Raw genomic sequence first — 24,754 nt, forward strand, 5'->3', positions numbered from 1 at the left:
GTTAAGAAAGGGCATAGCTAGGAACTGTGATGATAGTATCTGGGGCATTTTTTGCAAGGCATGGTTCTGTGAGTATGACTATGTCAGGCTGTTGATTGATTCGTCTGTGAGACAGCTCTCCCCATTTGGGCACTAGCTCCCAGATGTTAGTAAGGAGGATTTTGCACGGTTGTCAGGACTGAGTTTGGTTTTGTTATTTCTGGTGCCTCAGGTTATGTCAGGTCATCTGTCCGGTTTCTTTCCTTTCTTCCTTTTCAGCAGTTGATCCAACTGAATGGCTTGCTAGGCGATTTCAAAAAACAGTTCAAGGTCAGCCACATGGCCACTGTGGGTCTGGAGTCACATGTCAGTCAGACCAGATCAGGACACCAGTTTCTTTTGCTCAGAGGATTTTTTTTTAAGAACAATTGACATTGGTTTCATGGTCATCATTAAACTCTTAATTCCAGATTTTAAAAAATTGAATTCATGGTGGGTTTCAAACCAGTGTGTCCAGATCATCGCCTAGGTTTCTGAATTACTAGCCCAGTGACAACATCACTTTGAAAGGCTGTTGCACTCCCTGACAAACACTGTCAGTCCACAACTACCCTGCACGGTTTATGACATGGCTGACCAGGGGAATTTGCCAGCGAACTTTGCCAACAGGCACTTGGAAATCCTGGTCGATGGAGTAGCTCAGCAGAGTCACCATCCTCCCCAAGGGTCAGCAGAGACTATACCAACAGACTGTGCCAGTCTGGTTCAATCAATAACATGCACACACACTCTATTTCTGTTCATACATTCACCTCCCACTAATGCCCATGCTCTGCCAACCTCACTACAGTCAGTTCTGCTATAACACAGTAGCTCCGTTCTCGTTCAATCCCATGTTATGACAAAATTGTGTAATAGCAGCACCATTTAAACTAATGAGACCAGATTCGCATTATAACCAATGCACACTTTAAAAGTTTGCTCTTTAGAAACACTGCCCTCAATTTCTCAAGTGCGTTATAGCAAATTAACATGAACAAAACATGCATTATAGGAGAATGGCCTGCATACAACACTTTCCCTTACTCTCCCTTCCCCCAACACCCACACTGCTAATCCTACATGCCCTCTGTGCTGCCTATTCCCTCCAAGGAACACCTCACCCCTTTCCCCTACCTGCACCATCACAAACAGATGCGCCACCCATTTTCATCTTGCTTAACGCCTTTCCTTCTGTCTTTCTAGGAGGAAATGTCCCATAATATTACATAAATAAGCAAGATGGGTGGCAGGCTATCTTGTATCCTAGCCACTCACAAAGTGAGGATCCTGACTTTGAGCGCCCCAAGCTGTTGAACAGCAGTGACCAAGTCCCTCGAGAGGTATTCAAGTCTGCCTTTGACTTACTGTTCCTGGACCCTCTGACTGAAGGATATCGCCCTTGACTTGACTGAAACAGCTGACAATTATGACAAACTTCCAGGCTTTGTATCTGTGCTAAACAGTACAACATGACAGTGTGAGCTTGGTAGCTGCTGTGACATCCAGGTCAGCTCAAGATGAGGGAGCGCTAAGGTAGTGAATGAGCAGTTCAGAAATGCAGCTGGTCTAGCATGTGAGCTGGGTGCCTGTCCCTGCACGCAAAGTGTCCTTACAGCAGCATTGAAATCATAGTTGCAAGTTCGCAGCAAGGGGCGGCATTGCTGAGCAGCAGAGTTGTGCATCAGAGATATGGCAGGATGATACCAGTGTCCATGGGCATTGATGTTGGTGCGATCACTTTCCATGAAGCGTGTCCTGAAATGTGGGCTTCAGGTACCACAAATGAAAGTCCAGAGATGGAAGCAGCGAGCTGAGGCTGCTCCAACTTACAAGTTGGCAATTCTTGGCATCAAGTTTCATTGCAGCAGGTGGTAGGACAGGAAGCTGCACACAAATGAGGTGAGATCTGCAGTTGCAGTTAATGCAAAAAGCAAAAATCTCATCTTCAATACACAGAACTCTGCTGGAATAATACAACCTGTTGTTACTGATCTCAAGAAAGGACTTGCTGGACATCTCACATGATACTTGCAGATTTATTGTTATTGCCCACATCATTCAAGCCCCACCATATTCATCCCATAGTGTCTGGTCTTTTTCTATAATAGGAAACAACTGTTTTGATTGGAAACTATACATTCTTCTCCTGAGCTATAATGTTTTTAATGTAACAATAACATTTCTGCTAATTGAAATACAGTAACGACTTATTTATTAACTACAATTCTTCCTAAACTTTGATACATCAACAGCAGGACTATGCATGATATAAATTCAAGCATTTAGTTTTCAGCATCCTATCATTTGTAGAATCACAGAACTAATCTGTACAGAAGAGGCCCTTTGACCCAGGATGTCAGACTGACTAAACTACTCTAAATTTATACTAGTTCTACTTTCCAGGACTTGGCTCATATCCTTGAATGTTATGGCATTTCAAGTGCTCATCGAAGTATTTTTAAAGGCTGTGAGGTTGCAGTCTTCAGGTATCCTTCCAAGGCAGTACATTCCAGATTCCCACACACTCAAACCACCCTCACTCCCACCACTCTCCCCCAACCTCCTTCCTTTCACCATGTAATTAGGTATTCATAGAATTATAAAATATGGGAACATGCCCTTTGGTCCAACCTTCCATGCTGACCAAGTTTCCCAGATTCAATTAATCCTGCGTGCCTGCATTTGGCCCACATCCTTCTAAACATTTCCTATTCATAGATGCAGGGATGATAAATAACAGGGGATTGAATCTTTAATAAATTCAATCAGCTTATCGAACTACAATACAAATGGCTGAACAATGAATTTTCACCAGCAAGCAAGTGTTTAATGTGTTTTGACAAACAAAAATTAAGTTCTAATTTTCATTTATTGAATCACTGCAATACGCTTTCTTGCACAGGCTTCTCAAAAGCAAAAATCTAATGTGCTAAAAGGGGCTACGTACATTAAAAGTTCTGAAAATACTTATAACAGTACCGTCCTGATGGAAATTCAAACCTATATAAATGCGATCATAAATAAAGAGTCTGTTTTTCCATTAACAGTTGTCAAGGGCCACAAATAATCATTTCCTATTTAAGATCACAAACTGGCAACATTTCCCTGAGATACTCTACGTTCCACATCTTGGTGCTATTTTTGGAATTAACTTGTACATGTTGGCTCAATATCCCAGGATTGACTCCGCATGTTCAAGATGATTCTAAAAATACTGCAGCATTGGAAATTATTCCCTAATTAAATATGGTCAATTTATACAGGCAGTACCTTTTATCGTTGCTGAGTGGCAGAGTTCAATCTTCTTTTCTGTTACGATCATCAATCTGGAAAATTAAAACATTACTTCAACGGAACTGTCACATAGAATCACATCCCGTCACTAGATCAATGACAAGTGTTGTTAAGGGATGAATAGTGAAGCAGTGATTCATCCTTGGTCCACCAAGTGTTCTCAGTCTGTTTTCATGAAAATTGGAAGAAACCACATGAAGACAAATACAAAGAGCACAATATCCAGTTTAAATCAAAACAGGAAGCCAGTCAGAGGAGATGGGGATGTCAGGGAAAAGTTGGCAAACTCCTGTTTAACTCGAAATAGGGAATACAAGTTATTGTAACACAACAGATTCTGAAGGGGCTTGGTAGATGGCTGAAGGGATGATTCTTCTCATAGAGAAATCTACAATGAGGGGACATTGTTTAAAACTAAGGCATCTTTCATTGAAGATGGATATGAGGAGGGATGGTTTCTCACAGAGGAACATTAACTTTCAGATTTTTTTTCTCCAGCAAATAGTGAAGGCTGAATCATCAATATATTAAAGGCTGTGGTGGATGGATTTTTGATTGATAGGTGAGTCGAAGATTATGGTGGGCAGTCAGGAAAATGGAATTAAGGTCACAATTAGATCAATCATTTTATTAAATGACAAAGCAGGTTTGAGGGGCCGAATGGCCTTCTCCTGCTCTTATTTCTTTGGTTCCGATGTCACAGGATTTCAACCTTTACAGGAGTAACTAATCTTGTGCTACCTGACAGAATAAAGTGGATAGGACGTTTGTAACATTGGATAACAGTATATCCATTGGTCAGTGAGTCAGTTCATTTCAGATCAACATCAAACAACTCAAATTAGTTTTTCCAAACCTTTATTTTCACAGAATATTACTTGAGTGTCTTGCCAAAAAATCACAATTAAAAGGGGAATACATATTTGAAAAAGAGAATATTTAAGGGCAGATGGGCTGGAAACTGGGTGGGTAGCTTTTTCCGAGATTGGCCAAAGATGGAACTGGCTGAATGGCTCCCTTGTCGGCTGTAAAATCACTTAATTGTATCCCGGGAATTACCAGGAACTATCCATCTTGTTGTTTCTCCTTTAAATGTCATACAATTTGATGTATGATTTACCTCCAACAGAGTATCTTTACCTGATGCAGCAACACTCATGTTAGCTCTCATAACATAAGATCTAGACATGGACAATGTGGTCTTGAATAATTCAACAAATTGTTTATTACACTTCAGCGTATTCTATAACATTACAGTCACAGGCATGTGCCTGGGTTATGTTGGGCTACAAAGAGCAGCATGCTTTCAATTGTGTATAATGCTTCAAGTAGTCCCAGGTAAGCGCATTGTTTAGCTTAGTTGGTTGGACAGCTGATTTGTGATGCAGAATGATGCTAACTGTGTGGCAAGCCTGAGGTTAAACATCACCAGCTGTCACTCTAATGGGAGGGCAGTGCTGTGGTCCTCTGAGACTATGGAAACTTTCTCTTTTGTCCCAAGTAAGATGGAGTCCAAGACATTTATAACCTCAGGTTGCATGTGATGATTGTGATGGCATTATTAAAGTATACTGACATACTAACCACATTATAAGCAGTCTACTGAATTTTCAGACTTGCATCTGATTTGCAACACTTTGAAATTTCAGGAAGTATTTATAGAACAACACTGGATTGTCCATTCTTGTTAAAAATCTGTGCTCCTCTCTCTGAAAATTTTATACTTGCAAAGCTCAGATGGGACACAGACCTCAAAAATTCCGCTGCTATTAAATTTGTCTCATTTATAGTCCAAATAATCTTTTTTAATTTTGATCATCAACAACAAAGTCACTTACTGTGAATGTGACAGCTGTAATCTGTGGCAATGAGTTTCTTTGATATAGTTTTTTTTGATTTAAGTTTAATATTAATCTGGTTTTCATTTAACTGAATTTGCAATATAGATTACAAAAATATAGATGAGTTAAAAGTCTGTAACTTAATTTTGATCTTCAGAGGTTATCCATATACCACGAGAGTGTTACTCTCAAAGTTAATGGAATTTCAGCTCCAATTAATACCAGCATTTTCCCATTTTCATTTATCTATGAAGGGTAATCTGCAGGGTAATATTCCTTCTTTGAAGGAAAACACCCCCCACATATTGAGGAATTAAACCCAGATGAGATGATGTTAACTCTTCAGGCAATTTGATACAGATGACATAATAACACTAACCTAATGACCTTGCCTCCCCAGCTTGTTCACATCTACATCTTTGCTGAGGTGGTGCACCATTAGTCTTTTTTTTGTTTTTAAACAAATTCAATAACTAATGATTGTCTAGTTATTCAGAAAGGTCTCCCAAAAAATGAATTTGCAACTTTGTAAATGTTGTTGTTTGATCGGATAATGACCAAAAAGAACAATCTTAATAAGTTATACATTCAACAGGAAAACATCACCTCCCGAAAAAATAACAAAGATTCATCAGTAATAACGCAGAGGGTGGGTGCATGTATGGAATGAACTGCCAGAGGAAGCGGTGGAGGCTGGTACATTTACAACATTTAAAAGACATCTCGATGATGATATGAATAGGAAATGTTTGGAGGGATATGGGCCAAATGCAAGCAAATGGACTAGATTGATTTAGGATATGGACGAGTTGGACTGAAGAGTCTGTATGCCGTGCTGTACATCTCCATGACTCTGTAGCGATTTAATGTCCTTAAATAGAGTGTTTCCATTCAAATTTCAACAGCAGAGATTTAACATCGCCCAGGTCGAGGTGAAAAGCTACTCAAAACACTTCAATATAAAGCAGAGGTTTCATTTACAGATCAAGTTTGAATGTTTAATCTACAAGACAATGGAACTGCTGTTTTATAGTATTGCTGAAAAAGTCTGATTTTCTAGAACATTCATTACACCTGTAGCTTGCTTACCTGTTCAGTAATGCAAAATGCATCCACTGCCCACATTTCTAAGATCGGTTAGATATATAACTTATAGCTCCTGAATGTAACATTTTGCTTGGAAAGATGCTCACACTCAACAAGACACAAAACTGTTGTTAAATTTAAGAAACTTTCTTCTGTCAATTCAACTGGCCAGAGCTCCTTCAGCAACACATAATAGAACTTTTGTTTCTGATTAGATTCATGTGGAGGAAGGCGCAGTCATTTCCTGCCCAAGATTAAATCAGGGACTACCTCAAGCAGGAATTTTGAATATAGTTGATTGATCATACAACTCTAATGCCATATTGAATATGACTGCACAATAACGAACACATAAAGTTTACTAAATTTTCCAGTTAACCTATTCTCCAACTGGACAGTTGTTCTATGTGGAAAAGGGTTGATAAAAATGCATTAACTGACTGGAGGAACATAGTTATTGCCATGGACTTAGGTTCCATAAATTACAAGAAATTACAAGTTACAATTTAAGATTACAAACACATTTTACAAAACAGGATACAAAGATACATCTTCCCAAAGGCCCTTCTCAGAATTTAGGGAAAGAAGACATGGTTATATTTTCTAGCACATAACTTAGTTACCATTTAGTCTAAATTAGCACAGTGAGTACAGGTGTGTGTGTGTGTGTGTGTGTGTGTGTGTGTGTGTGTGTGTGTGTGTGTGTGTGTGTGTGTGTGTGTGTATAAATAGGACACAGATCAGGCAAAGGTGACACAAAGCAATGAGCTCGTGATCCACAGCACTCGTTAGAACTAATGACACTCTATTTCCCAAACTGGAACATGCGATTTAAGGTTCTATTCACTGGTAACACATTCTTTGACAGATTCAAATTGCTCTTAACTGCTTTATTTTGTCTTTTAGTCCAATACTGCTCCATACACGTTCATATATTCGTCTTGACAGCTCTGGGCTGACGGTGGGCATCTGCAGATACACTATCCCTCACATTATTTGGCCCTTATTCCAAGTAAAGCCAAGGAAGTTTTAGCCTTCAGCAACAGTTGCTGGGGTCTTGAAACTGGATATAGAAGCTCTTATTCCTCTCTTTGTTACAGCTAAAAGCCAGGGTTCTGTTCCTACTACTAGAATTGCATGTGAGTTAATCTAATTTACTGAATTTGCCTTTGCCAAGGGTGTGTTTGTGGGTGTTAATATATTGAAAGTTAATTAGTAGTAGTTATAACATATATTATTTTGTTAAACATTTTGATAGTTACAGTTAAACCAATTCTTTTCCTTAACTATTATAGTGCCTGCATTTTCATTGTAGTGTATGAATAAAGTGGTAGTTTCACTAATCAAACTGCATCCAGAACAAAACAACTTACACTTACCCTGAGGAAAAGGTACGGTTCTAAACTATCTTATTTATATACTTTGTGGAGGAGGGGGGGGTGGGTTGTCTGCTGCATAACAATATAGTTAGATATCGGAAAATGCAGACACAATCCGTAAAGATAAGTATGGCTATACAGAAGAAGACAAGGTAATTTACTAAATTATGCATGTTTTGTCTATAGTCCAGGTATTTCCACCACATTCTAGTCTAAATGTATTTGAGATCCTGTGGAGGTTGACAAGTTACACTGCCTTTCACAGAAAATTGAAAGAAACGACAGAATATTTACCTGTTCTTAACACAATTCAATTTTAATGAGCCACTTTCCCAGAAGCTCCGAATCCATCATGTTCTGCACAGCAATACAACTTCGTTTTATGTATCACTTTGAACATACTATGGGTCACAAAGTGCTACGCAGGAAAATAGATGATGCAAAATTGTCATGGAACAAAAAAATGCAATTTTAAAACACATTGTAGTCATAGAGATGTACAGCATAGAAACAGATCCTTCGGTCCAACTCATCCATGCTAACCAGCTATCCCAATGTAATCAAATCCTGTTTGCCAGGACTTGGCCCATATCCCTCCAAACCCTTTCTATTCATAGACCCATTCAGATACATTTTAATGTCGCAATTGTACTAGCCTCCGCCACTTTCTCTGGCAGCTCATTCCATACATGCACTGCCCTCTGCGTGAAAACAGTGCCCCGTAGGTCTCTATTACATTTCTCCCCTCTCACCCTAAACCTCTAGTTCTGGACTCCCACACCTCAGGGAAAAGACTTTCTCTACTTATCCTATACATGCTCCTCGTGATTTTATAAACCTCTATTAGGTCACCCCTCAGCCTCCGACTCTCCAGGGAAAACAGCCCCAGCCTATTCAGCCTCTCCCTATAGTTCAATTCCTCCAACCCTGGTGACATCCTTGTAAATCTTTTCTGAACCCTTTCAGGTTTCACAATATCTGATAAGAAGGAGACCAGGATTGCACGCAATATTCTAACAGTGGCTTAATAAATGTTCTGTACAACTGCAACATGACCTCCCAACTCCTCTACTCAATGCCCTGACAAATAAAGGAAAGAATACCAAACACCTTCTTCACTATCCTATCTACCTACAACTCTGTTTTTAAGGAGCTATGAATCTGCACTCCAAGGCTCTTTGTTCAGAAACACTCCCCAGTAGCTTACCATTAAGTGTATAAGTCCTGCTCTGATTTTCCAAAGTGCAGCACCTCACATTTGTTTAAATTCAACTCCATCTGCCAATCCTCAGCCCATTGGCCTATTTGATCAAGATCTGTACTCTAATGTAACCTTCTTCGCTGACCTCTATGAGATCAACCCTCAGCCTCCAATGCTCCAGGGAAAACAGCCCCAGCCTATTCAGCCTCTCCCTATTGCTCAAATCCTCCAACCCTGGCAACATCCAAGTAAATCTTTTCTGAACCCTTTCAGGTTTCAGAATATCTGATAAGAAGGAGAACAGAATTGCGCACAATATTCCAAAAGTGGCCTACCAATGTCCTGTACACTGCAACATGACCTCCCAACTCCTCTACTCAATGCAGAAAGCATACCAAACGCCTTCTTCACTATTCTATCTACCTGCGACTCTACTTTCAAGGAGCAATGAACCTGCTACAAGGTCTATTTGTTCAGCAGCACTCCACAGGACCTTACTTTAAGTGTATAAGTCCTGCTAAGATTTGCTTTCCCAAAATGCAGCACCTCGCATTTATCTAAATTAAACTCCATCTGCCACTCCTCAGCCATTTGGCCCATCTGATCAAGATACCGTTGTAATCTCAGGTGACCTTCTTTGCGGTACACTGCACCTCCAATTTTGGTGTAATCTGCAAACTTACTAACTATACCTCCGATGATCACATCCAAATCATATATATAAATGAGGAAAAGTAGTGGACTCAGCACCGATCCTTGTGGCACTCCCTGGTCACAGACCTCAAGTCTGAAAAACAACCCTCCACCATCACTCTCCGTCTTCCAACTTTGAGCCAGTTCTGTATCGAAATGGCTAGTTCTCCCTGTATTCCATGAGATCTAAACTTGCTAATCAGTCTCCTATAGGGAATTTTGTCGAACGCCCTATTGAAATCCATATAGATGGTGTCCACTCTTCTGCCCTCATTAATCCTCTTTGTTACTTTTTCAAAAAACACAATCAAGTTTGTGAGACATGATTTCCCATGCACAAAGCCATGATGACTATCCCTAATCAGTCACTGCCTTTCCAAATACATGTAAATCAGGGTTCCCTTCATCAACTTGCCCATCACTGATGTCAGGCTCACCGTTCTATAGCTCCCTGGCGTGTCCTTACCACTTTTCTTAAATAATGATACCATGTTCGCCAACCTCCAGTCTTCCAGCATCTCACCTGTGACTATAAATGATACAAATATCTCTGCAAGGGGCCCAGCAATCACTTCCCTAGCTTCCCACAGAGTTCTAGGTTACACCTGATCAGGTCCTGGGGATTTATCCACCTTTATGCATCTCAAGACATCCAGCACTTCCTCCTTTGAAATATGGACATTTTTCAAGATGTCACCATCTATTTCCCCACATTCTAGATCTTCCATGTCCTTCTCCACAGTAAACACTGATGCAAAATATTTGTTTAGTATCTCCCCCATCTCCTGTGGCTCCACACAAAGGCTGCCTTGCTGATCTTTAAGGGGCCCTATTCTCTCCCTAGGTACCCTTTTGTCCTTAATGTATTTGTAAAACCCTTTGGATTCTCCTTAACTCTATTTGCCAAAGCTATCTCATGTCCCTTTTTTCCATCCTGTTTTCGCTCTAAAGTATATGCCTACTGCATTTATATTCTTAAGGATTCAGTCTATTTCTCCTGTCTATACTTGACATATGCTTCCTTCTTTTTCTTAACCAAACCCTCAATTTAGAACATAGAACATAGAACAGTACAGCACAGAACAGGCCCTTCAGCCCACGATGTTGTGCTGAGAACAACATTGTTACCGATGTGTACCACAACTTTTGGCTGTTCTCCCTCCCCCTTAAGAATCCTGTAGACTTGATATGCGACATTTAGTCATCCAGCATTTCCTACACCAACCAGCCTTTGCTTTCACCCTAACAGGGAATATACTGTCTCTGGACTCTGGTTATCTCATTTCTGGAGGCTTCCCGTTTTCCAGCCATCCCTTACCTGCAAACATCTGCACCCAATCAGCTTTTGAAAGTTCTTGCCTAATACCGTCAAAATTAGCCTTCCTCTAATTTTTAACTTTAACTGTTAGGTCTGGTCTATTCTTTTCCATCACTATTTTAAAACGAATAGAATTATGGTTGCTGGCCCCAAAATGGTTCCCCCACTGACACCTCAGTCACCTGCCCTGCCTTATTTCCCAAGAGTAGGTCAAGTTTTGCATCTTCGCTAGTGGGTATATCTACATACCGAATCAGAAAATTTTCCTGTACACACTTAACAAATTCCTCTCCAACTAAACCCTTAATACTATGGCAGCCCCAATCTATGTTTGGAAAGTTAAAATCCCCTACCATAGCCACACTATTATTCTTACAGATATCTGAAATCCCCTAACAAATTTGTTTCTCAATTTTCTACAATTAGGGGCTTTATAATACAGTCCCAATAAGGTGATCATCCCTTTCTTATTTTTCAGTTCCACCCAAATATCCTCCCTCAGTACAGCTGTAATGCTATCCTTTATCAAAAATGCCACTCCCCCACCCCACCCCTCTATTACTTCACTTTCTCTCTTTCCTATAGCATTTATATCCTGGAACATTAAACTGCCAGTCCCGTCCATCCCTGAGCCACATTTCTCTAATTGCTATGATATCCCAGTTGCATATTCCTAACCATACCTTGAGGTCATCTGCCTTTACTGTTGGGCTCCTTGTATTGAAATAAATGCAGTTTAATTTACCAGTCCTACTTTGTTCTCTGCTTTGTTCCTGTCTGACTTGACTTTTTGACTTTTTTCTTTTCTCAACTGTACCAGTCTCAGATTGATCCCTTTCCTCAGATTCTCCCTGGGAGCCAACCCCTCGCCTTATTGGTTTAAATCCTCCCAAGCAGCTCTACCAAATCTCCCTGTCAGCATGTTAGTCCCCTTCCAATTCAGGTGCAATCCCTCCTTCTTGTACAGGTCACTTCAACCTCAAAAGAGATTCCAATGAATGTGAATCCTTCTCCCATACACCAGCTCTTCAGCCACGCATTCATCTGTTCTTTCCTCCTATTCCTACCCTCATTAACTTTTAGCACCAGGAGTAATCCAGACATTACTACCCTTGAGGACCTCCTTTTTAATTTCCTACCTAACTTTCTATATTCTCCCTTCAGAACCTTTTCCCTTCTTATGTCGTTAGTTCCAATGTGTACAATGACCTCCTGCTGGTCCCTCTCCTCTTTGAGAACATTGTGCACCCTCTCTGAGACATCCTTGATCCTGGCCACAGGTAGGCAACACACCTTTCTGATTTTTCGCTGCTTGCCAGAGAAACGTCTGTCTGTGCCCCTGACTAGAGAGTCCGTTAACGCAATCGATTGTGTGGAACCTGATGTACCCCTCATTACATTCGAGCCAGTCTTGATACCAGATACTTGGCTGTTCGTGCTACATTTCCTGAAAGTCAATCACTCCCTACATTTTCCAGAACAACATACGTGTTTGAAATAGGGATAGATAGACAAGACTCCTGTACTACCCGCCTACTCTCTTACCTTTCTCGGAATTTACCCATCTACCTGGCTGTATCTGCAGCTTTTCTCCCTTCCTATAACTGCCATCCATCACAATGAGCAAAAGTTTTGTAAGTGAGATAGGTTGCAAAGAGAGAGAGGAGAAAGTGAGGGCTGCAGATGCTGGAGATTAGAGCTGAAAATGTGTTGCTGAGGAAGGGCTCATGCCCGTAACGTCGATTCTCCTGCTCCTTGGATGCTGCCTGACATGCTGCGTTTTTCCAGCATCACATTTTCAGCTGCAAAGAGAGAGAGATAATTAAAATTGTGGCTGCTAATTGTTGGGACAAAAATGGAAAATGTGCAAGAGGGCCAATTTGGTGGAATTCGGTTCTCGGAAGATTTCAGGAAATTACAGAGACAGGGTACGGTGATGCTGCAGAAAGAATTGAATACAAGGTTAAAATTTCAAAATTGAGGCATGCATGAATTGGGATATAGGTTAGTGAGCACAGCTACAGTGGAACAAGATTCTTTGGAATCGAGGATACTGGCAGCTGAGTTTTTATGATGCACTTATCATAATGGAGGATGAAAGATGGGAACAGTACTTTCATTAATTTGCTTTTAAGAGTATGTGATGTGATGATACTGTGGCTTTTAAGAGGTATATTTTGTCCTGATTTTTTTGGGAAGGGAGGTTTTAAGGCAGAGGTATACAGCAGTCTACCAGAGCCATTAGAGTAAACAGCTTATGAGGCCTTGAGCTTTTTCTTAAAGTTGAAACAATAGAAGCAGCCCGAATGGGCATGTTCACGCTCCCACAGAACCCCAATTTTTAGTTTTAGTATTCAGCAATTGCATTTGGCGTCCAGAAGAAGTGGAAGCAATTTTTTTCGCTCTCATGGTTACTGCCAAAAGCTGGGGATTTTCTTTCTGCTACTGCAGTTGATAGTGAGACCAACTGATCTCTGAATTCGCCTTTTGCCAAGGATGTGTTAATGGGATATTATTATATTGGAATAGCTAGTTAGTAATAGTTATTCTATTTATTATTCTGTTAAGTTTTCCAATAAAGTTAAGCTATTCCAACTCCTCCTTTCTTTTAATCCAGTAGTTTGACCAACTGAAATTCATCAGAAATGCAACACCTTATGTTTCTCTTTGAAATCAGAAAAAGTTAGTGCCAAGACTATCTTCTGAATATTTTGAGGAGGTTTGGTCTGGTCCATAACAGTGAGCTACTTAATTAAGTGATTCAGGACTTCATAGCGAACTGCAAAACTTGTACTATTCATGGATGTGAACAGTGAGAACTACTGATACCCACCGTCTTTCACAGCAGATCATGGGAATAAGTGGAAACAGACTTGTTTATGTTTGACAAATGGCATTACCTCATTGTTTCTCAGTGAATATTCTCAGTGAATACTGCCGCTAACAGAGGAAGTTGTCAGGCTCTTGCATGGAAAGTCCACAACAAGTAAGATCTCTGATGTGGTTATGGTTGCCAGTGAACTACTGTTTGCTAATGATTATTTCAGCCATACTTTGCAATGTAATGTGTCATAATGTATAATGTGTAGTTAATGTTGCTATTTACTGTTTTCCTCTTAATATATTTAACTACTCGTTGGTATTGATCCTTTGTAATGCTTTTATTCATATTTACTTTCTGCACTTTTTCATACTTCATGGGTCTCTTTGGCGCTCTAACCAGCTCTCTAAGTAAGCCATTGGATTCTTTTGCTTTTGTGTAAGTCTTTTTGTTTAGCTTGATACTGTATTTTACCTCAGATACTCATCACAGCTGCTTAACTACACAAGCTGAACTTTTTGCTTTTGTGTGCACATTTTGTATTTTACCAAACAATGCTTTCAATGCTTCACATTGGTTGTCAATTGGCTATTTAACAGTTCAGTCCTGTTTACCGTGATCAGCTAATGTCTCATCTCTTCAAAGTTTATCTTAACCAAATGGAAAGAAGGCCTTAGTGCATGATTCTTCCTTGCCAGTTTCAACTTCAACCACACTATGGTCACACCTTGCAAGATGTTCCCTTACTGTCAGAATTTGTTTGATTCTGTTTTGCTTCACATCTCTAAACAGAGTGTAGCCTGTTCACTCATCAAATCTGGATTTTTTCTTTAGAAAACTGCTCTGAATACACTCCAAATTTGTGCCTTTGGGAATTGCTGTTCATTTCTTCCCAACGATCTGAAGATTAAAATCATCCATTATAACCACATTGTTTTTGCTACATGCATCTGTAAGCTCTATTTATATATCCTGACATTACATCATTCCTGCAGGCAACAGAATTTTACATCTTTTGCTGCTGCTCAATCCTCCCCAACAGTTTATACAGCCTGCTAATCCGACTAAGGTCCTTCTTTTCTCCTGTGGTGATTACTTTTTTTTATGAATATTGCAATTCTCCTTCCATATATTTCCTGTCATTACTATGGATTTTATTGTTTAGAAAATTGCATCCAATCAGCACCAGCCTGTAGTAGCCATGACAAAGGCCATGCTACATCATATCCATGAAGCTAAATTCACTTGTTTTATTCCTGATACTATTGTAAGTGTACAAATGCTCATTAGGTTAGTCAATCCACCTGACCAAATGGACAATGTCAATATAACAGTCGGCAAGTTTTCTGCCATTCAATGAGATTATAACTGATCTAGAAGCTTAACATCATGACTTCGTAATGCTAAAATGATCACTTTTTGGCCTCACACACTTAAACGTACTCTGGCTAAAAAAAAGATGAATCCAGACTGCCACTGGTCAAGTAACTATATATTGCAGGAGTTACAATCACCCATCTGACTCAGAATAGATCTAAAGCAGGTTTTAGAACTTGGTGTAAAACCAGCAAAAATTGCCATCACAAATTGCACGTGAAACTGGAGTGTTCCGAGCATTCGGAATGAACCCAACACATTACTTCTATTTCGTGTGCATGTAGATTACACTAGCCATTGTGATCAAATGCTGTCCATTTAATTAGGAGTACAACTGGGTGCCAACAACTGTTTCTTGTATTTATAAAGCAAATTTAAGCCTTTGTTTCAACAAACAGACCATTTTTATCTCCGATTCCACACCACCTAGAAGTGCCAAGGTTTACAAAAAGTTTTATTTGTGGTTTCCCTGGGGGAGTAGTAAAGTGAAAGGAAAAAGCTGTACATACATTACACCATTTGTACCTTCCTGAAACAAATATTAAATAGGAAAATAGCTAGTCAGCTAATAGTTTCTCTAAGAATAAAGGAAATGATCTCATGCAAGGCAATTTAATTTAACTGGACAAGAACATGGACCTTCATTTACGGCACAGGAAACTCTCAACCACAGATAGTATAACACATCTAACACTGGGCAGCTCTAGACAGTGACAAACTGTTAGCTGCCAGTTTCTACATTGTTCAGCACAGAATAAAATGAAGTAAAGCAGTAATAAGTCTGATTGTCACAGGAGAGAAATTCCAGAACAATTCACTCTCCCCTTCCCCCTTCCTCCCCAATTCTCCCTTTTTCTTCTGATGGCATTGGATCACACTCAAGGATTACTCAACAACTGTCAAATGGGCATTAAAAAGTAAGAGGCTACATAATGTACACAGAAGGTTCCCTTTACTGTGGGTCCCACATGGCAGAGTAACCCTAATTCAACTGAATATATATAGAAATTGTTGGAGAAACTCAGCAGGTCTGGCACCATCTGTGGAAAGAAAGCAGAGTTAATATTTTGAGTCCAGTGACATGTCTTCAGAATTAGCAGTTCTGAAGAAGGATCAAGACATCAACTGTGATTTATAGAGTCATACAGCACAAAAACAGACCCTTCAGTCAAACTCATCCAGGCCAACCAGATACTCTAAATTGATCTAGTCCCATTTGCCAGCCTTTGGCCCACATGCCTCTAAACCATTCCTATTCATGTACAGAGGAACTTCAAATATCCAAAGGACACATGTGGGGAGTATTTCATTTGGTTAATCGAATTCCAAATAACCGAATGCCAGATAACATAGTTTAGCCAAGCATCAGACCTTGCGATTTTGCCGGATAATCTGATATTCCAATAATCGAATGCTGGATAATTGAGTTCCTCTGTATCCATCCAGCTGCCTTTTAAATGCAGTAACTGTACCTGCCTCTGCACCCTCGTCCAACAGCTACTTCCATACACCCTCTGCATGAAAATGTCATTCCTCAGGTCCCTTTTAAATCTTCCCCATCTCACGTTAAACCTATGCCCTCTCATTTTGGACTCCCCTACCCTGGGAAAAAGATCTTGGTGATTCACCCTACTCATGCCCCTCATAACTTTATAAACCTCTATGAGTTTGTGTTTGATATACTGTTGTCACATGTACTGAGATACATTGAAAAATGTTGTTTTATATGCTATACACGCAGCTTATGTCATACAAAGTGCATGATGGTAGCAGAACAGAGTGCAGAATACACACTTACAGCCATACAGAGAGAGAGAGATCAACATTAACATTTGAGATGTCCAGTCAAATGCTTGATAACAGGAGGGAGGAAGTTGTTCTTGAATCTGTTCATGTTCTTGAATCTGTTCATGTGCGTGTTCAAACTTTTATATCTTCTGCTTGATGGAAGATGGTGGAAGAGCGTATAACTGGGGTGAAAGGGGGTCTTTGATTATGTTGGTTGGTTTCCCAAGACATCGGCAAATATATGGAGTCGATGAATGGAAAGCTGGTTTACGTGATAGACTGGGCTGTGTTCGTGACTCTCTGTAGTTTGATGCAGTCTTGGGAAGAGCTATACCATGCTGTGACTCATCCAGATAGGATACTACCAAGGTGTATCTATAAAAATTGGCAAGTGTTTGTGGACATGCCAAATTTCCTTGGTCTCCTAAGGAAGTAGAGGCATTGTTTTTCTTTTTTGACCACTGCATCGACGTGAGTGGACCAGGACAGATTGTTGGCAACAGCACTCCCAGAGCTCTCAACCAACTCCAACTCAGTACCATTGAGTAGCGTGCCCTCCACTCCATTTCCTGAAGTCGATGACCAGCTCCTTTGTTTTGCTGATGCTGATCGAGAGGTTTTGTTTACACCATGTCACTAAACAATCAATGTCTTTTCAATGATCTTAACCTGCCTGGCACCCTCTCCTCATTCCTGATGAAGGGCTTATGCCCGAAACGTCGAATTTCCTATTCCTTGGATGCTGCCTGACCTGCTGTGCTTTAACCAGCAACACATTTTCAACAATGTCTTTCCTGTACTCTGTCTCATTGTTGCTTGATATTCAACCTACAACACTCGTGTTGTCAGTAAACTTGTAAAAAGAGATTGGGTGGAATTTGGTCACACAGTCATGAGTGTATAAGGAGTATAGTGGGGGGCTGAGTATGCAGCCTTGCTGGGCACCAGTGTTACGGATTATCATGGAGGAGGGTATTATCACCTATTCTTACTGACTGTGGTCTATGGATCAGGAAATCGAGGATCCAGTTAGAGGAAGGAGTTGAAGACAGAGGTCTCAGTGTTTTTGGAATTATGGTTTTGAAAGCAGAGCTTTATTCAATGAGTAGGAGCCTAATTATTATCCAGATGTTCCAGGATTGAGCATAAGGCCGGGAAAATGGTGCCTGGGTGGACCTGATGGGACAGTACATGAGTTGCAAAGGATCAGGGCAGTTCGGTTAGTGGAAGGTGATAATGAGTTATGATTAACCTCTCAGAGTACTTCATAATTATGGGGGTCACAGCCACCAGGCAGTAGTTTGTAAGATCACCCCTCAAACTCCAATGCCCCCGAAAAAAAAGCCTGGATCCTCTTCAGCCTTGCCCTCAGCTCAGACCCTCCAAACCTATTTCTATCCAGAGATGCTGCCAGATCTGGTCAGTTTCTCCAGCGATTCCTGTCTTTGTTTCAGACCTTCAGCAATCTCTATTCTTTGTTTTATTTTAACTGAATATATATTGTTCCAGCTACACTGGAAACTAGAGGCGACATAGTTTGCACATATGCAGTATATTGGATGTTGTGCTTAGCAGTAAATGTGAGATGGCTAAGCACTGTTGTAAACCACACACTTCCAGCCCAATCCTTAATGCAACAATTCATTATCAGTTATATGGGTGAAGAAATGAATTGCAGTGAAATTCTGTTTCTTGAGAAAAAGATATAAAATAAGAAAGGGAGTATTCTACTATTGTAATGTGGAACTGTGAACAACAAATCTGTGCACAGTAAATTCCCACAAACAATAATGAGATTAGGACTTTCTTTGCAATAAATCAGATCAATACTATAGAATTAGAAGGTGGGGGGGGGTGGGGTTCACATGTGGAATAAATTGCCAGAGGAAGTGATAGATGCAGGTACAGTAACAACATTTAAAAGACATTGGACAGGTACACACAAATAGGAAACGTTTAGAGGGATTTGGGCAAAATGCAGGCAAATGAAACCAGTTTGGTTTAGGAAACTTGATCAGCATGGACAAGTTGGACTGAAGGGTCTGTTTCCATGCTGTATGACTCTATGACTCTTTTTTAAAAATGTTTTTACTTAAACAATACATATCATTGAATTTTGCCTAATCTTTTGTGTATTTTGATCTGTAAATTGTTATTGATGTCAATACCAAAGCAAAAATCTAAATACTTTATTCAGAGTTTGATGCTAAGCCAAATAAACAAAGTCAGTTAAGGCAATTATAATAATATTGGACAAGTCAAATCCCAAACTGAAACCTGGCTTGATAGATCATGTTTTGTTTTGGCTTTATGAGTTGGTCGTTTACTGAAACATAAACACATTGTTGCAGATTGTTTCGATGATAGAACAAATTTATCAACCAAAAGAAATAAAGATAAAATGGAATAAGCCAACACAAATTCAAAGAGTTTAGAACACACAGTACAAGTACAATCCCATCCAAAGGTATAACCTTTACAACTTGCAAAAAAAAAGCTCATTGTACAGTACCTAAAAGCACCCATTTTACAGTACTCAGACCAGAGAAAAAAAATTCCTTACATTTTGCTTTGTTTAAAATAAGTGAGATTTTAACTCCCAGGCTGCAAACACTGATAGCTCCTGGAAGAAACTATCATACGCCTGACCTTAAATCTACAGTGCTTCAAGTAACCTCGTCAAGGTTTTATCCCAACATTGCTGGTTTGTCACCAAGGTATCTAGTTTTACGATATTCTCCCTTCTGAGGAGTTCTGCTCTATATTACCATGCCCATCCAATGACTTGACAGAACTGGTCCAAAGAGAGTAAAACTGAGAAAAAAAAGGCTCCAAATCTTTCCACAAATCTATGAAAAAACTCAAAATCTGGACATTTCTAATAGACCTTAAAGCAAAATGGTTTACCTGGCTAAGTTGTAAAATATCCTAAAGTAACCAAATAGCCATAATGCTACTAAAGTAGCTCTCAAAAACTGTTTCAAATAAAATAAATCAGTATTGTTATAGAAATACTTACAAGTTCAGACATACAGAAAACTCACATCATAAAAATCCACAAACTTAAAATAAACTGTATTAAAAATATATACAAATCAGACAGTATGTCGCAATAACAGTGGTGGACAGCAATTCTCCCTCTAATTTTCCTTTGCTGTATACAGCCTGTTTGTTCCACTGTGAGGTGACTGCATGACCAGTTTTACTTAACTTTTAAAGGAGACATTTATTGTTTATGGCCTGTTTCCTCTCTGCTTGACATCTAATGGAACACTCATATAGTTTAACATCTTAGAGTTGTACAGTACAGAAAGAAACACTTTGATCCAACTCGTCCATGCTGGCCAGATATCCTGCATAAATCTAGTCCCATTTGCCAGCATTTGGCCCATATCCTCTACACCCTTCCTATTCATATACCCACCCAGATGCCTTTTAAATGTTGTAATTGTACCAGCCTCCACCATTTCTTCTGGCAGCTCATTCCATACATGTACCACTCTCTGTGCGAAAACCTTGTCCCTTAGGTCCCCTTTATACCTTTCCCCTTTCACCATAAACCTATGCCCTCGACCTTTGGACTCCCCTACCGTGGGAAAAGACCTTGGCTATTCACTCTATCCATGCTTCTTACAATTTTATAAACCTCTATACAGTCACCCCATAGCCTCTGATGCCCAGGGGAAAATCATCCAGCCTGTTCGGTCTCTCCCAATAGCTCAAAACTTCCAACTCTGGGAACATCCTTGTAAATCTTTTCTGCACCCTTTCAAGGTTAACAACATCTTTCCTAGAGCAGGGAGACCAGATCTGAATGCAGAATTCCAAAAGAGGCCACCAATGTCCTATATAGCCACAAAATGACCTCCCATCTCCTATACTTAATGCAATGACCAATAATTTTTTTAAAAAATTGGCGTGAAGGAAAGGAATTGTCAAAGTTGCCATTTAAAACAATATAATTAGAAATGATATCAAAAATCATAACATTGCATAACTTGCATTAAATGCAAACATGGCCTCACCTTGCTCTATCTATTTTATTTTCTTTGTTTTCAACCTTACACTATTTTGCATGTTGTATTGTTCCATCATCAGCAGAAAAATCTAAACTACTGCTTGTTGCAGCATCATCCTATATTTATATGGCATGACAGCAATCTGACTTTAAAACAACAATGCTAGAATTTCAGAACCGTCTCTACACATAAGTGTATCAAAAAAGGACATGTATGTGCCTGATTTGCATTTTACAGTATGTTAACAACAATCTGAAAATACTTGAAATTTTAAAAATATACAATATTCAAAATTGTCAAAGTTGTACTTCAACATTGCAAACACAATGCTTGACCATCATAATAAATAGCATTTTTTAAAACTTTAAAAGGAATAAAATTCTAAAAGCACTTCTTTTGTGTATAAACCTGGGTAGGAGAAACAACTTTGTTCATAAAGGTCACTGCATGATCAATCACAATGATGTGTCACAGAAACCATTCCTTTCCAATTAATCTTTTGATCAAGCAGCTACCTTCACCTCCATTTTGTCATCTAATCCTTCAAACAACATTGAGTCAAGCTCTCAAACTGAATGCTGGGAAAAACACATTTAAAAGGTCAGCAGAACTCTGAGGCAACTAGACAACCTTCTTGTGCTAGAGAAGTTTTATCATTCTAAATTAAGTTTGATGTATATAGACCCATTTTTGATGCACATTAAAAGCACGTTAAAACTGCACATTCACCAGAAAGTTGGGTGTAACTAGCTTTTAAACTAAACCAATCCAAAGTACTTTCAAATCTCAGAATTGATCAAACAGCTAATGATCAAATAATTAGTTTAATTTCTTTGGATTAGCTGATTGAAAATTACCCAGTAATTTGTTTCATGTCAAGTGTTAAGTTCATTGCTGAGTTGAAATAACAGCAATAAATTGTTGCAGTACTTTTTCCCCAGGCAAAGTATAACCATTTTCTTAAACACCTGGGAATGGACATAATTAAAAGACTTGACATAATATAAATAAACCGAAATATATCTTCGTGATTTTATTCTGATAGTTTTGCAATGCGCAATATTTTAAAGTCAGGATCATACAGTACAGAAACAGACCCTTTGGTCCAACTCATCCATGCCAACCAAGTTTCCCAAACTAAACCAGTCCCACATGCCTGAGTTTGCCCCACATCCCTCTCAACCTTTCCTATTCCCATAACTGTCCAAATGTCTTTTAAATGTTGTAACTGTACCATCTATCACTTCCTGTGGCAGTTCATTCCACACATGAACCACCCGCTGTATGAAGCGCCAGGGACCTGGGTTCAATTCCCACCTCAGGCGACTGACTGTGTGGAGTTTGCACGTTCTCCCCGTGTCTGCGTGGGTTTCCTCCGGGTGCTCCGGTTTCCTCCCACAGTCCAAAGATGTGCGGGTCAGGTGAATTGGCCATGCTAAATTGCCCGTAGTGTTAGGTAAGGGGTATATGTAGGGGTATGGGTTGGTTGCGCTTCGGCAGGTCGGTGTGGACTTGTTGGGCTGAAGGGCCTGTTTCCACACTGTAAGTAATCTAATCTAATCTAATCTAAAGTTGCCCCTCAGGTCCCTTTTAAAACCTTCTCCACTCACCTTAAAAATATGCCTCCCTCAACATGTTGTACAACCGCAGTATGTCATCCCAATTGCTATACTCAATGGTCTGAGCAATGAAGGCAAGCATACTGTATGCCTGTTTAACCACCCTGTCTACCTGCCCCGCAAATGTCAAAGAACTATACACCTGAACCCCTTGGTCTCTTTGTTCGACAACGCTACCCAGGGCTCTACTATTAATTGGAGAAGTCCTGATGCTGTTTGTTTTATCAAAATGTAGCACAGATTATCATGTGCATTTCATCAATTACTGTAATGCAATTGATGAATTGGGGATGCTGTTTCTATACTGCAAACTTTTTAAAAATATGTGTTGGCTGTAAGGTGATTACAGTGCCAATACTTTAAGTCCTGTTTCTAAAGCGTGATTTTCTATAATGTGGGTTGCACAAGAACACAACCATTATGTTATGGAGAATTGACTACCTCACATTTATCCAAATTAAACTCCATCTGTCATTCCTCAGCACAAGGGCCCAATTGATCAAGATCCCTTTGTAATTTGAGATAACCTTCTTCGCTGTTGACTATACCACCAATTTCATGTCATCCGCAAACTTACTAACCATGCCTCCTAAATTCTCATCCAAATCATTTATATAAGTGACAAACAACAGTGGATCCAGCCCGATCCCTGCAGAATATCAGTGGTCACAGTCTTCCAGTCTGAACAACAGCCCGCCACCACCACCCTCTGTCAATTTTGTATCCAATTTGCAAGCTGGCCCTGAATCCTACATGATCTGATGTTTCTAAGCAGTCTATCATGCGGACCCTTGTCAAAAGTTTTACTAAATTCCATGTTGTCTACCACTCTGTCCTCATCAATACTTTTAGTTACATTCTCAAAAATCTCAGTCAAGTTTTTGTTTTTGGTAATGGTCTTACACAATCCACTAATACCAGAATGATGGTTCTTCAAAAAAACTGGTATGGGTATGAAAAATGCTGGTTTGATTACAAGTCGGTTTGCCCACTACCTGACATGTATAACATGTTTCATAGAATTGCTCTATGATCTTAGGAGGTAAAATACTTGATTATTGAAGCTTGAGTTTCTGCGTATCTATATGCCCTGCCATTGGAAAATCATGTTTGTTTAAGCTTTTGTATCTTCTACCCAATAATAGAGGTTGGATTATAACCAGGGTGGGAGGAGCTTTTGAGTACGTTGGCTGTCTTCCTGAGGCAGCGAGAAATATAGGTGGAGTTAATGGATGGAAGTTTGGCTTGCATGTTCACAACTCTCTTTGTAGTTTCTTATGATCCTGGGCATAGCAGTTGCCATACCGGGCCGTGATGTCAAGAACTTTGGTATGAAATGTTCAGTATCAATTTCCATGAACTGACTTGAATGCAAAGAGAGAGGAAAATTTCAACCTTACTAGCTCAAAACATCGGCATACTTTTACTTTTCTAGTCCTAAATGTGCTGACATATGCTTGTCTGACTATTTTAACTGAAGTGTAAGATGGTCAAGAGAACTTTTTTAAAAAACAATTCACTCTTGCAATATGGACATTACTAGCAAGGTTCAAATTTTACTGCCCATCTCCAATTACCCTCAAGGCATCATTGGTCCTTTTTGAACCACTATTGTCCATGTAGTAAAAGCATTTCCATTATAAGACCATCAGACATAGGAGCAGAAATTAGGCCATTCAGTTCATTGAGTCTGTTCTGCCATTCAATCATGGCTGATCAGATTCTCAACCCCATTCTCCTGGTAACCCTTGATTCCCTTGACAATCAAGAGCCTAGCTATCTCCATCTTAAATGTACTCAATGACCTGACCTCCAAAGCCTTCTGTGGCAGTGAATTCCATAGATACATCACTCGCTGATTGAAGAAGTTTCTCCTTATTTCTATTCTAAAAGGTATCCTAAGTCTGTGCCCTCGGGTCCTAGTCTCTCCTACCAATGGAAACATCTTGCCAACATTCACTCTGACCAGGCCATTCAGTATTCAGTAAGTTTCAATTAGATCCCCCCCTATCCTTCCATATGTTGCTAAATGTGTATGCTGCTAGTGTGATGATACTATGGCTTTAAGGGATGTATTATGTCTTTTTTTAAAAAAATGATGTTAAGTTGAGATGGAGGTGCAGAACAGTATGCTCAAAGCCAATAAACAGCGTGGGAGGCCTTGAGATTATTTTAAAGTTGGAACAACAGAGGCAGCCTGAATGGGTGGGGTCAAGCTCCCACAGAACCAGGATTTTTAATTTTAGCTCTCAGCATTTGCTGAGGTCTTGAAGCTGGATGTGGAAACTCTTATTCCT

The 24,754-nt window shown here is 39.7% G+C and overlaps 2 protein-coding genes across 3 annotated transcripts in view; one reads left to right on the top strand and one right to left on the bottom strand.

The window, feature by feature from the left end:
- cmss1 (cms1 ribosomal small subunit homolog) overlaps nt 1-24,754 on the bottom strand; it is a 366,499-nt gene that overhangs the window by 234,163 nt on the left and 107,582 nt on the right. For both annotated transcript variants that reach the window (XM_060833691.1, XM_060833692.1), the window contains one exon: nt 3,292-3,347. In XM_060833691.1, coding sequence (XP_060689674.1) covers nt 3,292-3,343 — 52 coding nt within the window. In that variant the 5' untranslated portion in view covers nt 3,344-3,347. The remainder of the gene's footprint in view (nt 1-3,291; nt 3,348-24,754) is intronic.
- filip1l (filamin A interacting protein 1-like) overlaps nt 1-24,754 on the top strand; it is a 147,900-nt gene that overhangs the window by 74,547 nt on the left and 48,599 nt on the right. The gene's annotated exons all lie outside the window — the stretch shown is intronic.

The sequence above is a fragment of the Hemiscyllium ocellatum genome, chromosome 12, assembly GCF_020745735.1.
Source record: "Hemiscyllium ocellatum isolate sHemOce1 chromosome 12, sHemOce1.pat.X.cur, whole genome shotgun sequence".
In the NCBI taxonomy this organism is placed as follows: Eukaryota; Metazoa; Chordata; class Chondrichthyes; order Orectolobiformes; family Hemiscylliidae; genus Hemiscyllium; species Hemiscyllium ocellatum.